At 35.0% G+C, this 19,640-nt stretch overlaps 1 protein-coding gene across 2 annotated transcripts in view; it reads left to right on the forward strand.

The window, feature by feature from the left end:
- The window catches only part of LOC136842725 (uncharacterized), a 245,195-nt gene that overhangs the window by 186,530 nt on the left and 39,025 nt on the right, over positions 1 to 19,640 (forward strand). For both annotated transcript variants that reach the window (XM_067110446.1, XM_067110447.1), the window contains one exon: positions 9,352 to 9,583. In XM_067110446.1, coding sequence (XP_066966547.1) covers positions 9,352 to 9,583 — 232 coding nt within the window. The remainder of the gene's footprint in view (positions 1 to 9,351; positions 9,584 to 19,640) is intronic.

Here is a 19,640-nt window from a genome sequence, read left to right on the forward strand (position 1 = left end):
ATAAATGTAACATTATATTGCTCAAGCATGAAATATAACATGCCAGAAAGTTTATCAACAAATCCTCAGAACACCGTGTGATTTACTGTTATGAGACCTACCTTCCCCTTCCCGAACTACTGATGAGGAGATAAGGTCCATTGCATCGGGTCATTTAATCGACAAAGTTGAAGAACAGGTCTGCACATGAGATTAAATCCCTTTAATTATAACTTTAATGGTATTGTTTACAAGGTACATAAACTGCTGTCGTTTAGAGGTAGTTTTTGTTTATCAGAGAATCGTTACTCCATAACTTCATGAATTATAATCCCTGCAGTTAGGGTTACAATTCTTGCGAATTATTATTATTATTATTATTATTATTATTATTATTATTATTATTATTATTATTATTATTATTCATGCTGAGTAAAAAGTATGTGAAGCAAGCAAAGTGGGTTACTGACTACCAAAATGCTTTTAAAAAATATAATGCATATACGTTACAAGGAAGAGAGAGAAGAACAGCATATCATTAACTAATAAATAATTATTTAAAATAAGCAAATGCATGCATGCGCACAAACACTCCCCCAGACACGTAATAGTGCCTCTATATGTAAATTACACGACCACAAAACAAAATCTACATAATGCAAAAAAAAAGAAAGGGGGCATATGGTGCTCCATCTTAACCAAACACGCAAACACACTCCCACCAGAAATGCAATTACCTTGGAGCCACAGTCGAAAGAGAATGTAAACAAAGAAATCCACTTAAGTGGCGAGACAGGGAGAGCGAAGAAGAATCAGTATGGTGGCAAACTCCAAAGGAGATTTGTGAATTTGTTTACCAAAACCAGCACGAGACCGGAGTCGAATGAGGACCCACACACAGGGTGCTGTATGTCTGCCGGTACGTGTTCCTTCAAAAAAATAAGAAAAAAGGAAAGAAAAAAAAAAGGTCTTTATCTTTTATCAGTCTGGAAATGGAATCTTGATGCACCGAGATTTGCTGGGAAACATTTGCAAATTTGGTTTACCCCCTGAGTCACGCCTTGCCTTGAGAGATACCATGACGCACCTGGCAACTTTTGCACAGTGATAAAAAAGGGAAATCACGTATACACATCTTTCTTTTAGTTTGCTGCTTAGTTTTCTCAGAGGAAAATGAATGGCTTAATTCAGGAAATATCTAGTTTTACTAAACAAAATAAAATTTTTCAAGGGGCGATTTGTTTTCGCTTTCCGGAAAACTGATTTCAGAGGTTCCTTACGCCGCCTACGGGCACAAGGCCAACTTTATGAAAACCAAACACCTCCAACCGAGTCCTTTCCCTCTGGAAGCACTTCTGAGACGAGGTGATCCACAAGTGGACCACTGGTTTTCATAACACATTCTTCAAATTTTTTCTAAACCGTTTTCCGTGTAAGTAACGGAAGCCCGGTGCTTTTCTACGCTTATGTCTAGGAAACATTAAAAAGGCAGTACTGTAATCTGTCTTATTACGCAGTCTGTCTTTTAACAATTTTTTTTTTTGTTCATATTTACGGAAACTTACAACGGTAATGAACTAAAAAAAAAAAAAAAAAAAAAAAAAAAAAAGCGGCCTGCTATCTAAACTTTCCAGGCTTTGGCTGTCTGACTGCATTCGTACCCTCTCGAATTTTATAGTATCTTTCACGCGTCTCTTTACTCAGTTGTTGTTGACCGCATGCGCATCTTTTGCTTTCCTTGCACATGCAGCTTTGTCATAAGATCAATTCAACACCATAACTCTCCTTCTGTTATTACCAGTTTCATGTCTGATCTCATCGTAGGTCAGGAATTCATCTCCCATACGGCTACGGATATACTCGTACAGGAGTGGTTAAGGAAAAAAAAAAGGATACCTTAGTTTAACCAGACCACTGAGCTGATTAACAGCTCTCCTAGGGCTGGCCCGAAGGATTAGATTTATTTTACGTGGCTAAGAACCAGTTGGTTACCTAGCAACGACACCTACAGCTTATTGTGCAATCCGAACCACATTATAGCGAGAAATGAATTTCTATCACCAGAAATAAATTCCTCTTATTCTTCATTGGCCGGTCGGAGATTCGAACTCGCGGCCAGCAGAGTGCTAGCTAAGAACGGAACCCACCATTCCAATGAGGAAATGAGTGGTTAAGGAGCATGATCAACTCTTCCGCAATTCCATGACCCCACGGTAGTCTTTCATGGCCGATATCTTGTGTAAGTTATAATCCTATGCTAAAATGCACCTTCCCATAAGCTCATGGCAACATCAGGAAGGTGAAGAACAACAACAGCTTTCCTCTGGGGATATGTAACTAAGAGAATGACAACAGGCAATGCCAATTTCCTCTAGCGAGATCATAGTAACATGAAATAGTGAACGAAAATAACTTTCTCTTTTGACATGAAAACAAGAGAATGACGACGGGTTGGGCCAATTTTCCTTTGAGTTCGTAGCAACATGAAATAACGTTGGGGTTAAAGTAGCCATCCCTCCATAAGGTCAAGGCAGCGCGAGAATGGCAAAGTTTAAATGCTATCGTCCCCCAAGGTCATGGCAAAAGAACGGCGGCTGAGCGTGATCGAATTCGTCTGCATTTCTGGATCGCCTTCAGACTTAGTCTCTTCATCATTATCGGTCCAAAGTTCCGCCGGTCATATTTTAAGGAGTAATGTCCCGCGAGGACCGATAACTGACAAGAATGGATAGTCCGAATTCTGCTGCGAAGGGAAAAGAGAAAATTGTTTTCGTTTACCTTTAAATGTAAATTTTTAATCCGATTCTCAATCATGCAACTAACTACCGCGAAACTTACGTAAAGAAATGGAAAAACGACAGGCAAGAAAATTTCTAGAAAAATTGGTTAACCCGCCTTAAACTTTGCAAGCCCGGAATACTTTATATTTCATGAATTACCTACAATCAGATGCCTTGGAAATAGTTTCCATGTTTACCACAAAACTATTCGACATCACTGAATGATAGATAGGGAATTGGGTATTTCATTCAATTTTCAATAAATTGCACTTTAGTACATATATTCCTAAAGACCAAATGAATTACTGAATAGCCTATATAATAAAGAAACCATGAAAATACCTAATATTCCCCAAAATTATAAAAACTCACATACAATTATTAAAAATACATTTTCACTATAGGTGCTAAAAAAAACTTTCAAAAATGCTAAACAAAAAAATTTTCGACGATATACTTATTAGTTGGATAAACGTCACCCATTCTCCTGAATGATGATACCAAATTTCGCCAGAGTGTTACCACTTTATTCTAAGATAATCCGCTCACATTCAGTGGATGCAGTACTTCAAAAGCACCCAACAAAATATAAAAAAAAAAAAATTACTACGATCTCCCAGAAACTGCTGAGATCGTATTTTTTTTTAATAAAGAGCTGGCGTAACGGGAAGCCTAATCCCTGCCCGGAAGAAATAAGACAAATAAAAAAAGGAAAATTTGAGAAGGTGGACTTAACCCCGAGGAAGCTTCAGGCCTACCTCAAGAACGGTAGAAATTATATAAGGGAAAACTGAAGCAGGAATATAATTAAAAAAAAAAAAAATCGCCACCAAACCATGAAATTTGAGAATGTATTTTACATCCCTAAAAAAATCCCACAAATGCAATCAAACTGATAGGAAAAATGCCGTTAAGTAATGTGAAAAAGTACGTGGAGTCTTTCCAATGATGTGGCTTTGGAATTTTCCCCCTGTCTCCACTTTACGTAATCCAGTAATCGTCACTCTCTTAAGTCGAGGGTGTATCGCTGACTGAAGCGCTGAGGCCACTTATTTCTTTTCTTCAGTTTTACCAGATGTGGGCTACTACTGGGTTGCCTATCCCGCTGGTCTGCCTACAGTTTTCCATTTTGTCTCTCGTATAACAGGTTTAAAACCTTTATTATAATTTCATATTTAATGCTTGTTTTCATGTCAAAAAAGGATCTAACAAGTGTAAAATCTTATTACCAAAGTGACCTAAGCCTGAAATATTATATTAACTAAGAAGGAAAGTCACAGAAAACTGCATGTAACGTACAAATGACACAACATCCTTTGTGCTTGTATGGCAATGTTCGCAGTTGTGATGTCAGTTACTTCATTTCTCACATTAACTGCTCTACAAAAAAATGATCAAATCTCACTTCTGAGAATCTTTCTTTTCATTCATTGTTTGCAATATTTTAAACTTACTAGGTAAATCATTACCAAGGAATATTTAGCAAACCGACTCGTCCAACGTATCTTGACATGGAACGTGTTCCAGGAATTCCCAAAACATCATTTCATCAGTTATAATTTGTCAGGTTGTCGAGCAAGTGGATAATTCTAATCCGTGAGCCTTCGCAAGAATTTGCGTTCCGGAATCTTTGATTTAACAAGCTCTACTGTACATCATTCTTCGGATCAGCACTGATCACTGATTATGAGCGTCGAATGTCGACATTCTGTAAGCCCAAAAGCAGCTCTTCTACAAAATTCATATGTGACGTGAAAGTAACTTGCAAATGATTATTGAGGACTAAGTTACGGAGTTGTCGCTCCTTACTTGTAATTTCATTATCTCCCTTCTTACTTATTTTTTTATTCGCTTTCATTATCGCGGTTATGACTATATTAGTTACATACATTACAGTAAATCAACTCGGTCCAAACAGTTTCAACATTCATATATCTTGTTGAAGTTATTACGGTTGTTACATTACTTTTCAATCATAAAAGCAGGGGCCCATCAGATTAAAATAAAAGTAGCATGTATAATTTCCAGATACTTAAACAAACACCAGACAACAGTGTTTTGATACATTAACATTCTGACTTAAAACTGGAAACGTTAATCTCAAACTTGAGTTGCGGAAGCCAATTATACCTGAGTTTGAGCAGTTCTTTTTATGGTGAAATAGCCAAGAGTGATGACTCAGCTGCATATTTTTCGTTATATTCCACTAATTAGACCAAACTTTCCCTTGAAATATTTAGCAAACTGACTGCAAACATCACCGCTGACGTCACTTGGCTCTGAAGCTGAAGTATATTTTAACCCGTAAACCTCTTAAAGAATTAGCAAAATGAATTGCTGGAGCCAATTACAACTTAAGACCTGAGTTTTTTTCATGAATATATATGTGCAAATATATATGTACACACACACACACACCTATACACACATATATATACATATATATATATATTCTTCTATAAATACTTTTTTTATTATGCAAAGGAAGTGTTAACGAACTCCTCTAAGAAGAGGAGCGATATTAAAAATTCCTCTTTATAATCACATTAATTGTATAATTAATATGAATATGAAAAACTTAAAAAGTTCATCATGAAATAAGTCTTCCATCAACTACCACTTTCTAGTAACCCCCTTAATAAATGGTCTCACTGGGCTTCAATACTTTATGTAACTTACATTAATCAGCATTTATTTTATTCTCATTCAGTAGATGAAACCTGTTCATATGGGTATGGAACAAGCCCACAGGAGTCACTGACTTGAAATTGAATCTTCCAAAGAATATGAGGTTCATTAGGAAGAATTAAGAAGTAAAGTGAAATACAGAAAGAAGAGATCCCACTTATCAAAAAAGACAAATGGAATAAGTTCATAAGTAGATAAATAGATAAAAAAATATTAAAATTCAAGAAGAATAGTATTAGGGTAGTAATACATTACATTTGCGCTTGAACTTCTGCAAGAAGAATAGTATTAGGGTAGTAATGCATTGCATTTTCGCTTGAACTTCTGAAGTTCCAATTGCATGGACTTTATATGTGCACATTTTTTATACTTTTATCTACAACAATAAAGTTCAAATTCTGCTCGCTTTTACTAAAATTGAACAATCCTATGAAAGCATATTTAGTACACAATTATTCTTTGCTGTACTCCTTCGGCATGTATATTCTCTCTCACTTATTTATTAGTATCAGTACTTTATGGAGTTACAAAACTATAGTACTTAGTTTGTTTTCTTTGAAAACTGCAGTGAACGTCGAGAATGCCTGGAGTATTTGCTCATGGACTTTGATCTGGTTAAATACTAACTTTATTATCTTACTTCATAGAGAACCCTAAAAGAAAGAGAAATAATTTTGAAGGAAACATTTGGGAAGGTTAATCAGACATGTCTGAACACTAATATAAAACACTCAATGATTGTACAGCTCCCTGAAAAAAAAAATGGTTCCTCCCCAGAATCAGATCCATGTTAAAACTATTCATTTATTCTTTGGCCCATAGCTCGACTCTCCTTAGAATCACATGAAATCCCAACAAACACTTCTTAAATCATCTTGCAGACAGACAGACAAGCAAACAAACAAAAACGAAGAATTAATAACTTCTTTCGAAAATCGTTGATGAAAGAAGCAAAGCAATATTTTTGTTTCCTGCGAATGATTAAGTAAAATGGTTCAATAACTGAAACCGAGATCACCCAAATTCACTCTGATGTATTTTCTTATTAAAAGAGATAACCATGGTAGTAAAACCATCCGAATTTTCTAAAAATGAAAGAAATCTATGTGACGCGAGATTTTCCGTACACAATTAAAACGTCATCAACTCCCTCTCTTTCGGGTCAGAAAGAGAACTGACCTATATCTGGAAGCTGGCAGGTGGCCAGGTCGTTCCTTAAAGAGCGAAAATAACGAAAGACCACAAACTTTATATACAACGCCTTCGCCGCCCATTCAAGGGATCTAAGACTATTTCGCCCATTCAAGGAATTTAAGACCGTTTAAGGAGCAAGAGGGCAGAAAATGCTGGATTTTAGGTCCAAGTCTGGAATGCCTTCTGTAGAGTTTCTTCATCTTCACTATACACAATAGGTTCGAAAATGCGTATGTCATAATTTTATTTATAAACATGCACAATCATATTAGGTGTAAAACGTTACCTATACACCTATGCATACATACAGTATATATATATATATATATATATATATATATATATATATATATATATATATATATATATATATATATATATATATATATATATATTATATATACATATTTATATATATTATATATACATATATATATTATATATACACACCTAAATTATGGCTGTAGCTCCCTGTTTCATACATATCTTCCATGATTCCCATAATCAGTCCTTTTCATAAAAACGGGACCTACAGTACATCTTTCATCGGAAAAAGAAACACAATTTTTTTTATTCATATTTTTTATTTTTGAACTCCAAACCTTTGCTAGAGTTCCTCTTTCATTTGTTTGTTTGTTGCGTCTCGCTTTCCAATGAAACAATAATTTTTTTTATTTTATTTTTTTTTTTTTACTGCTGCGCTTTCGAAGGTCAGTGGCTTCAAAACAGTGCACCGGGTATGTTAGAAGCCCTTAATACGGAATATCAAACAATGACAATACAGCATAAATTTTAATTTCTCTCATAAACATAAGCACCGAATGCTACAAAGCACTTAAAATTAAGTATGACTCTAACAGCGAGCCCCTCGCCAACCACCGCCAACTCCCCTCTCCCCCCACCACAAAAAAAAAAATTACATGAAAAATGAATCCTGTAATTGCAATCTTATGCGTATCCATAATAAAACCTAGTCAGTTCTATCTTCACCAACAACCAACCACTCCACGAAATTTCATAGAAATCCATCGACTAAATCTGAAGAATCTGTGGACAGATAAACACGGCTGAATAAGTTCCCGTCGTTAAACTGCCTTGACGAAGGTTATACAATAGCGAATCTTCACGACAGCAACTCGTAGAAATCTCACTTTTCAACGATTAACAAATTAAAATTAAAATGAGTTTACATTTCCTCGAGATTAATAAATATATCTCAACCAAATCACCTTTAGTCTAAGGACGTAACTGGCCGAACAAACACTACATAACATGCAATATGACAGACTGTTGCCCATAAGAGCATCGGCTTCAATCTCAATTGTCTGATTGATGGTATAGGTCAGGCTGGACGGGTGAGCGAGAGGGCCTTTGTCAAAGCTGCCATTTCGTGGCATTTATCAATAAATGACGATCTATGTGACCAACCAGTCGACTGAAGGTCATTTGCCTTCATGGCTAAATTCTCATGAGTCAGATTTGAAAGACGATCACCGTGAAGTGATGGACCTCTGAACGTAAAATTCAAATGCAATTAAAATGTTTTGGTGTTTTAAAATAAATATACTCTTACTTTACTACCCAACAGTTTAGCGTTCTTAAAATCTAAGTCTTCCTTTCCTTATATCTTTGATCTGCCTGAGGTCTGAAAATCTTTGCGGTTTTTTTATTTGTTTTTAATCATTGCAGTCCGAGATCCTTTCATCTCGACATTGTGAAATGTACATCGCATAAAGAGCTGGCATTTTTCAACAAATGGCCCTTTCATTCTTCTTCCTAGACGTACCGTAACTTTTGGTCCAGTGGCTCTCCAGAGAAATGACTGAATGATGCTACTGTTGCGACTCTGCCCAAAGCATTTTTGTTTCGGCTTGGTTTTCACCCAGGCCAAGGTTTAATTTAAAGTCTCTCTCTCTCTCTCTCTCTCTCTCTCTCTCTCTCTCTCTCTCTCTCTCTCTCTCTCTCTCTCTCTCTCATGAAAACTGAGGGGAGAGAGAAAACTTCTATGCTGTTCATGCCCATGCTCATTTCGATTAAAAGTGGGTTTCCAAATTTAAAAAAAAAAATAATAATTGTTCACTCACGTTTTAATTAGACCCCGTTCCTTATAAAATCATAATATAAACATCAATAATGTCGATTAATTCTCTTCCGTTAGCATAATGCTGGACGAGTAATGCAGTACCTTCCTTTTACTGCCATTCATTAAACTCCAACGAATAAATAAGTCATTCGGTAAATAAAAAAAAAAGTTTCAGCAGTGTGTCTCAACATCCCCTTCTAGAGTGTAGAAACCTCCATCTTTCTGTTTTATGAATCATAACAAATTTCCCATCATCTATACGAAAGGAAGTCCCTCGTCATATACTCTCCGTGCATGACTTTGACACCTATGTCCTTCTTAGTATCTGCTCCAAAAGAGAAAAATATGATAACTACTCTTTGACCACAGTTTCACTCCCATGCAAGCAGTAGATAAATTCATTTATGATAACCGACTGAGGATATAAATTACTCTGCTATAATATTTGTTTAACCAAATTAATCAATGTTTTTCATCAAATGTAAATAGGAAAATTAATTTGTCTTGAGTAGATTCAGCAAAAATGTTTTGAGCATGTCCATTATTATTCATCATAAAAATGAATGCATGAATGAATGAACCAAACTTTTAACGAACTCTTTTTTTTTTTTTTTTTTTTTTTTGCAGATTGGTCTTTATGCTGCGGCGGGGGAAGTGGCGCCGGAAATACCGGAGGAGGAGGAGGGGGAGGAGGAGGATTAGGAGGACCAAACGGGGCCCCGAAACTGACCGGCGTCCAGTCCGGGAACGTGACGGTCATCCGGACGTCAGCCACATCAGTCTGCGTGACGTGGTCCCGTCACGGCCACGGGGGAAAGAGCTTCAAGTATGAGGTCACATATAAACCCATTAATGCTAAGTAAGTGTCTTTGACTATGACGACTCTTTGATAATGATCTAGTTGTCGTGTTTCGAATATGTACGAATCACTTTCATAATCATAATAAAAAGGAGAGAGAGAGAGAGAGAGAGAGAGAGAGAGAGAGAGAGAGAGAGAGAGAGAGAGAGAGAGAGCTAATATATATATACATATATATATATATATATATATATATATAATATATATATATATATATGTATGTATGTATATATATATATATAATATATATATATATATATTTATATATTTATATATTTATATAATATACATATATATATTTATATATATAATGTACACATATATATATGTACACACACACACACACACACACACACACACATATATATATATATATATATATATATATATATATATATATATATATATATATCAAAAAGTCCTTCAAAAGAAGGCATCGTGCTTACCCCATACAAAAATGGGAAAAAAGCACGTTAAAAGAAGAATATATATACATATATATATATATATATATATATATATATATATATATATATATATATATATACATACGTGTGTGTAAGTATGCACTTTTTCTTACTTTTAGGTAATTAAAACATTCTTATGAATAATGGAAGTTCGTCCACAAATAAACATTATGATCTTAATAACCTGAAATATATTATTTTCATCTCTCACTCTGGGTTTAAAAAAAGAAAGTACAGATTACTTTAAACTCGCCCTACAGAAAAATTATATAACTAAAGTAATGTAAACTTTCTGGAAAACAAAAAAGATGAAAAACATGATACACAAAACAAAATACGATGCGTCAAGCTGTTAAATTTGAATAGTGATAGCGATTGTGCTTCGGAGTATATAGCCTACCTTTGATCCACTGAGAATCTGCCTTACCTGGGGCTTTTACATTTATCCCGACGCGACGTATCAAAAACGTTCTACATCTAAAATAATTCATATTACACTCGGAAAACAGAAAAAAATCTGCATCACTTTGGACTAGTCTAGCAAATACTGCATCAAACCAATTAAGAACATTTTTACATCACACACGACCAATAAAAAATCTGCATCGCTCTCAACCAATGAAAATTCACCTTTGTTACTGATTTGCATATCACATCATTAAAGCATATTTTCATATTCATTTCATCTCCCATGCTATGTTCCCTCAATCTGAATGAAATTTATTCTTCGACCGCATTCCTTATGTTCCCCTGTGTTGGGTTTGCATGTGGTTGGAACTATGCATTATTCAACGCCGAGACTTGCCCAACCTGGAATATAGTAAGATATGCATAATACATACAACAACATCGCCCCCCACCCCAAAAGGGACAAAAGAATCAAACGCTTCTAAAATATTTGCGAGATGGCGTGGACTGTAAGGTCACCATGAATAATTTCGTAAGAAAAGAGTACAGCAGAACAGTACAGTTTGTCTGGATAATAAGAATAATAATAAATGAGAGTTTGGATTGCTTTCTTTCCATGTATACGTGACGAAGTAACTTAGGCTGGGAGAAATGGAAGTAGCAGAAATATAATGTGTAAAACTTGAGCAGATATAATTTGCAATGTCTATTTGTCTACGGTAATAATTCAACTAGGAAAAATAATTCCGTTTATAAATTCGCATAAATGTACATATGCCTTGCATGAAGTCATAAAAAGCGGTTGAAGTTGAGGAGATTCTCTACACAGAAAGCTCATCCAAATTCTTACGGGATTCCTGAGGTAGCAACCTTCGTCTTGTTTTTCTCTAAAGGAACATTATCACGGGGAACAGCTTATTACAGATATATATATATATATATATATATATATATATATATATATATATATATATATATATATATATATCTGTATATATATCTATTTATATATATGCATATATTATATATATCTACCTATCTATATATGATATATATATATATGTATGTATGTATATATATACATATATATATATATATATATATATATATATATATATATATATATATATACATATAAAACCCTCTCAAGATCATCTGAATGGATACAAGAAAAGGGTAAGTAAACCTAATGGACTTTCTCTCTAGTTTACATTTGTATTATTTCAAACACTGTTCTGTTCTAAGATGATGAATAATAATATCTCAGCCACTAAGGTAGCAGCGTACTACCTTCCATGGGATTTTATCTATTTTTTACATTCTGGAAATCAGTAGTTCGCGTTCCTGCGTGTTCCGTGATTATCTGCATATTTTTTAACCATACCACCAAAACCTGTAATTCTTCTGTATACCCTAAACATTTAACTTCCTCTCTTACTTGATCTATCGTCTTCTTTGAAACTCTGTCCGATTCTACTTAGCTCTTTTTTTTCAACACTTGGTTTCTGGCGTCAAGTTTATCTCGACTGAAACATACTGAAAATCACCTTTATTTTCTTTAGGGCACTGCGTTTACGTGCTATCTGAACTCCCCTTAAGTAAACAAATACGTTAACTCATTCAATTCATCTGGTGGTGAGACCACGATCCATAAATACTCTCACAGCCATCCCTTTACTTTGCTGTCCAGCATCTGACGCCGCGCATTTCAGCTCCATTTACAGATACACAAAGCGAAGAAGAAGCAAAGTCCCCCATGCCTGTGCTACCTTGGAAACCAGACTGTCATTATCGACCGCGGGTGGCACAGTGCCAATGACAACGCAATCGATCAGGGTCATGAGGGACAAACACGAAGGAATGAGACACCAGTCCCTTCGTCAGGACTGCTTCCTGCGCCTTTTGTTTATTTCAAGTCGTGTGTTTTCGGTCAACAAAAAATCGGGGATTTTTGCCCGTCATCGACCTCAGGAAACGGACAAGAACGGACGACAGGGAAATATCATGAAAGGTGCAATTGTCACTGCACGGAAGAGAATTTACCAGCAAAATCGGTGTTTCGTGTATCTCTCTCCCTGTCTAAAACATTTTCCGTTATCTCCACTGGTAAAAACATCCTCCAAGCTCCTTTCCACGAAAAACATTTTCCCTGACACTCACTTTCCCCATACACCCACCCACACAGACACACACACACACACACACGCATACAAACAGACACGCTGAACATTTACCGCCTTGTTTTTGATAGAAAGACAGCCTCGTCTCTCTCTCTCTCTCTCTCTCTCTCTCTCTCTCTCTCTCTCTCTCTCTCTCTCTCTCTCTCTCTCTTTCAAAAACGATAGTAGTCTAGATTCCATGGAAGTGCATGTTATTGCACCATAACAGTAACGAGGTAATCGCATGTATTGGGTTCATGTACCGTAGCGCCTTGCCGAAGCCTGTTTTAAAGAAATGGGCAATGAACGTCGCCGGTTGTCTCTCGTTCGAATCGAATTTACTAGTTTTTCCTGTTTCTTCCCTTTCAATGAATCTTTTTCACTCCAATGATTTCCTTCCCTTTTAGAACAAATTGACTAATACTCCTCTTCTAGTTGGCAAGATTTTTATTCCTTTCCTTTAGCAAATTTATTTCTCTTTGAAAACTTAGCTTTCGTTTTGAAAAATCACAGTAACTATTACCCACCTTCCAACTTTCGATTTTTTAGTATAATGATTTTTCCTTCGATTTAAGAGCGAAAAACCCCTTGACTGTTATACCTCTCCCATATCGTCGATATATAGCACAAGTTCTGCACAATCTTTCACCAAACACTTGTACTAATTTCTTAACAACGATAGTAATTAAGAGACCCACATAATATGTGAATGGATATCTAGTGTGTTTAAAGGATTCTGTCAATTTGTATTCTGCAGTTTTCAAATTACATCCACTAGCTTTTATTATTTTCATTCGCTGATTTGATAATATTTTCTAACGGCATTTGTACTAAGAAAAAACTTGACGAAAATGTGCTTATCAAATGTCATCCACAAAATTCATACATAAATATCTCCACCCCATGAAAACATGCAATTATTCAGTAAATAAAAGAGGTCAAACCAAATATCAACAACAGTAAATTAAGTAATTAAAGCAATGAAGACAGCAACCTCCCGAGAACCCTAGCCTTAAGTAATTACCCCACTCATCCCTGCACTCTGAAAAAAATATAAATTTAACCAAAACGCGCTTATGTCTTCATGGCTATTAAAACATTTGTGTAATTTAAACAAAAACTTAAAAAAAAGATATGTCGAGTAAATAAATACAGTGAGTAAATGAACACGATCCATTTTCCAAAGATTTTCCTATATCGAAAGACAGAACTATATATATGTTAACTCTGGCACTTTCAGAAATTTGTCTCAACTAGGTACCAAAGACACTAAGAAGTCCATCAATTCTTTTTTTCTTTTTTTTCTAAAACCGCTTTGTGTGATGTGTTCCCTGTCAAGAGATAAGTTCCAGGATTGCTGAGTTTCCATTTTTCTTCCATAGAAGTTCCTGTCTCTCGAAACAAAAACATTTTCATGGGACACGAACTTCTGCACGTCATGAGTCCTTGCTGATATTTTCCAAAGATGTTCGTTTGAAAACATACCTATTCTGTGATGGAGCTTTTCACAAATTTCTTTGAAAACCCAAGCTTGGAATACCATTTTATTATTATTATTATTATTATTATTATTATTATTATTATTATTATTATTATTATTATTACTACTTTTGTAACAGTGCAAAATTCAACCTGGAAAAGCCTAAAATGCCATGAACTTACAAAGCGAGCTACTATCATTGAATACAATCCTTATATGCAGAAAATAATGAACAGAAAAAAAAAATAGAAAATAAATAGCAAGTCTTTGAAGGCAAATAGAAAGTTAATATATCAGCCTGTTTCTTCGGTGCAATCGAGTTTTCTGTACAGCGTAATGCCGTATAAAGCTATCAGCTACGACAGGCCAGCGCTCAGTTGCTCCCTAGGTGCGGTCAAGTGAAGGTGCGTCGCAAGCCTCCGGAAAGCGCTGCCAGACGCACGACCACGGATAGCCTTACCTTAAATAAAGTCAAAACTACTGAGGCTAGAGGGTTGCAATCTGGTATGTTTGATGACTGGAGGGTGGATGATCAACATGCCAATTTGCAGCCATCTACCCTTGGTGGTTTTTAAGATCTGAGGGCGGACAGAAAAAGTGTGGACGGACAGACAAAGCCGTCACAATAGTTTTCTTTTACAGAAAACTAAAAATAATATAAGAAAAAAAATTGTTGTTTACCCTAACGCAGCATACTTACAGCAAAATTGTAAGTACGACGTACGGAGTATAAAAAAACAGACCCTTAGATAGTCGTATGTAAAGTGTCGGTAAAAGTAAGTGAAAATAATAATAATAAAGAAAAGCAAACTTCTGGAAACTGTAATATTCTATAAAAAAAATTCATTACTATCATTATCAATATTCCTCGTGATGTACAATTCATTTAAACAACCTAAATCCAGTTAGCCAGTAAAGATGCCTTAATGTGAAAATAATTAAATACGAAATAACCATAAAAAATAATCATTACATACCCCTTTGGTGGTATTGAAAAATTCTGTAAGAAAGTATTTATCTTATACATGAGAATTAAACTTAATCTACACCTACTTTAATTTTTTTCTCTCTCGATTCTTATTTTGCCAACATTTCCTATTTCAATTTATATGATGGAAACAGGAAAAAATGTATTATCCTAAATGTAGCTTTTTTTACAATTATAAAAAACACGCTTACTATGGAAAAATAGGAACAATACTGAGGTCATGTTGAAATGGCTGTCTCAAAAACTGCAAAACTTCCAAGACCACGACGAGCTTTCGGAGTGAGAAGACGAGGAGAGATTGACCACCAAAGGAAAACCAGAAACCACTCAGAGAACGCGTACCTCTGCCAACGGAAAAAAAAAAAAAAAAAAAAAAATAACAACCTTAGACCCTCACGGATCCATCTTAAAATCTAATCAACTCTTCTTCAGCCAACAGACCACCACCTAATACAAACCTCCACACTCACAAAATCACAACATTTCATTGACGTTTTATTCGATAACTTTTTGGATCCATCTTCTGGACAAACGAACACAAGTCGATACGGATGAAAATATAACCTCAGTCAACCTTCATGAACGGCGGAGGAAAAGTACACGGAAACAAAAATGCTATTAAGAGGAACTGAGAGAAGAGACATCTTACAGAGAAACAAACAAAAGGACGCAGATGAAAATATGAAAACATAACATCCGTCAAACTTCATGAGCGTAGGTAACAAAGTACATGGAAACAAAATCATAAAAATTGCTGGTAAGAGGAAATGAGTTGGTTGCGTCATTTGAGGGCATGAATATTCACTATAAATACCTGTCTTTTAAACTCCTCTCTTTCTATTTTGGGAAGTACTTGTACAACTGGCTTCCGTCGTCAGATAAATGTCACGGTAAAATGGTAGAAACACTTAACCTAATGTGTCTCGCGTTCCAAGTGACATGGCTGATACACAACAACGCAACGCACGGGGTAATTACTATAAATGTTAATGGGCGGCACTATATCTTTCGATAGCTCTGACGAAAAGCTATAAATTTTAGAGTGACGCTGAAAAAAAAAAATTGGTTAATTAACTGCTAGTTCCGAGTTTGTCTGTTAAACATGACTCAGTAGGATGATTGATGGTTTTTCTGGCATCTCTGCTAACTTAATCTAGTTATGGAAGGAAAGAGTATTTGATTTTATATATGAATATACACACATAATATATATATACAATATATATATATATATATATATATATATATATATATATATATATTTTATACATATATGCATGTGTATATATATAATGTATAATATATGTATATGTATATATATATATATATATATATATATATATATATATATATATATATATATATATATATATATATATATATATATATATATATATATATATATATATATATATATATATATATATATGACTGCACATGTACACATCATACTGTACATTCTAAATGTTGACGGCCATGACAGATATTTCTGAAAAAAAAAAATTTTTTAGGCATAATTTCTTCCTATTGCAAATTCAATATGAAGAAAATGTTATCGGCTCTCAAAATGAAATTTTGATAAGCAATAACTAGGGATATATTTGAGAGGAAAACTTAACTTACAAAAAGCATTATGTCCCACGGTCACTGATGACCTGTTTAAAGTAGCTATCCAATACCCAATTTACGACATGCAATTATTCAGATCAATACATGTAATAACAAGTAAAATACATGTATTTTGATCATCAGGCAATGATTGTAAATACTGTGTGATTACATATGCACAGTGAAAAATGAGGGGCCATTAAAATGGTAATTTAGGAGTTGGCCGATCACGCTGTTGAGTTTTCATTTTGGCAATTCAGAAGCGATAGGGCCCAAGTAACTATGCTGTATCATTACTTGAAAGTCCCATGTAACAATGGCTTGGTTTTATAACTGAATAGCTGCTTGTTTATATAGTGTTATTATATATTCGTTAATTTGTATTTGTAAATCTTTCCTCTACCAAGTATTTTTTTTTACGTAAGGGAATTCTGTTCTGTTTGATCTTTCTCTGAAATATAATGACTTTGAAGTCTTTGATGATGATGATGATGATGATGATGATTCAAGATAAAAATAAAAATTTCTTTGTTAACAGAAATTTTTATTTTTATCCTGAAAATAACAATAATAATCATCATCACTATAATCAGGTCCGTGCAACACAGAGGGTCTTTGCGAAATTCCCCCCACTCGTGTCTTCTCGGTGTTTTAACTTCCTCTAATCTCCACTCACCTCCTCACTCCCGCCTCATAATTCTCATCCAAGCGGTTTTGGGTACTTCATCTCTGGTGCCCTCAGGACCACACTATCACGTGCTGTTTCTCCAAGCTGGGATGGTGAGAAAGACATCTCCCTTCCATCATTATCCCACCTACTTATGCAACTTCTACACTGGTAACATTTCTCACTATCCTTCCATCTGATGACTACCTCATTAAGTTAAGTTTACCCTAGTTTAACCAGACCACTGGGCTGATTAACAGCTCTCCTAGAGAGGGCTGGCCCGAAGGATTAGACTTATTTTACGTGGCTAAGAAAAAATTGGTTACCTAGAAACGGGACTTAGAGCTTATTGTGGAATCCGAACCACGTTATACCGAGGAATGAATTTCTATCACCAGAAATAAATTCCTTTAATTCTTCATTGGCCGGCCGGAGAATCGAACTCGGGCCCAGCAGGGTGCTAGCTGAGAACTATACCGACCCATCCAACGAGAAACAGGCTACCTCATTGTAATAATAATGAACTCATGGCTAATTTTTAAAATCAAGACCCTAATTCTTTGGAACAACAAGCAAATGGTCTGATATAAATAGATTCTCGTCTATTGTGCTTTAATTTTCCTCTCTTCTTCCTTAACATATTTAAAATTTCCAACTATCCTGTATCATCTGAGTGACAGTCCTAATACTTTCCAGTGTTAACTAACTAACTAAAAGCACTACTTCTCACTTAATAATTCCAACCACTTGTGCGATAGTTACCCAATTACTGGTTAATAATCATTGGCTTCTCAAATGTTGCAAACTTGTGCGATGAACTTCGCCTCTGGAAGCCTGGATGGTAATTAAACTTGTCCAAATTTCTTGGAAAGAGTTTATTTGCTTTTGCTACTAATATGCTTATAATTCCTATAAAAGCTTCCCTTCAGGAACTTGAGCTTCAACTTTTGTTTATTTCTTGTCTTTTTATGAGATTTAAGTATCTATTTTACCTTTAATGCGATTTTTTGCACTAAAGAATGATTGCATTTCTGCTTACGGTAACTTTCGTCTGGATATAAATATTTAACAATTTGGTAATTCTGACATGTTTAATGTTAAACGCCTCCTTTTCTACCCCAACATTATTTACTTTGATGACTCTTTGTCCTGTACTTAAATTATTAAATGTTCTGCAAAAAGTGGTATCTACAACAGTCCCTATTATTCCATCGTGTTTGTAAAACTTACATAAAATCTTAAACATGAATCCTTCACATAACTTCGATCGATTTATTTAAATCAAAAGCAGACGAGGACTGTTTCCATTCAAAACAAAACAGCACTGCAGCCCGCATCAAATAATTTCAATAGACTTGATTACAATACATTTTAAAAGGTGGCTTCCATTCGCAACTGTCAAAAGTATACTGATGAGCTCAGTGTCGAATGTATTATATTTCAAAAGCATAATTTTGCTTAAATACAAAAACGAATGTAAGTTCATCCATATATACATGCGAGCATGCACGCCACTCTGAGGCCTATTCTACACTTGACTAAAATTTGCAATACTTACTTTTCTCCATTACTTCATTTCCGAAAATTCAATTTCAATGGATTTATTCAACGTCCCTTTCAAAATCAGCGTTTCAGATAGGAAGCAGTACGCATGACGGACCTCACTAATTCATCTGATAAAATTCGGTTCTCAACTGGTATCAGTTTCTCTCCCTTTCTGCTACTCCCACGCCCCAACCTCGTCTCCCACTCCCCCTCATCCTGGGTCTTTTCCAGGATCAGTCATTGTACAGGCAGGTGTACATCTTAATTACTTCGACATTATGAAGTCGAACTTTCCATTCATATTCATATTAAAAAAAAAAGTTCTTAATGATCTTTGGTATTTCAAAATAGCACCCAATTGACTTTGGCATATAAAAATATCCTGTTGACTTAATACAAATAATTTTCCAATTGAAAATAACGCCCAAACGACTTTATTATTAAACAGAATAGCATCCAGTTGTTTTATCATTAGAAAATAACCATTTCACTGAGTTATTATTACAAAGAAATAATGGTCTATTGGTCTTAAGACTGACAAAATAATTCCTATTCAACTGCATCAAAATTCTTTCAAAAGTAGTGCCAAATCCAGAGGGAACGAATGCAGACCGCGATTTTGGAGTATTCCGAGAATAAAATCAAATTCCTAAAAGAAAAAAAGAAAAAATCTGGAATCCTTCCCTATGCTCCTTCGGGCTCGTTCGTTATCTCGGGCTCGTCTGTCAGAGAAAC

The sequence above is a fragment of the Macrobrachium rosenbergii genome, chromosome 10 (genome assembly GCF_040412425.1).
Source record: "Macrobrachium rosenbergii isolate ZJJX-2024 chromosome 10, ASM4041242v1, whole genome shotgun sequence".
Taxonomy (NCBI): Eukaryota; Metazoa; Arthropoda; class Malacostraca; order Decapoda; family Palaemonidae; genus Macrobrachium; species Macrobrachium rosenbergii.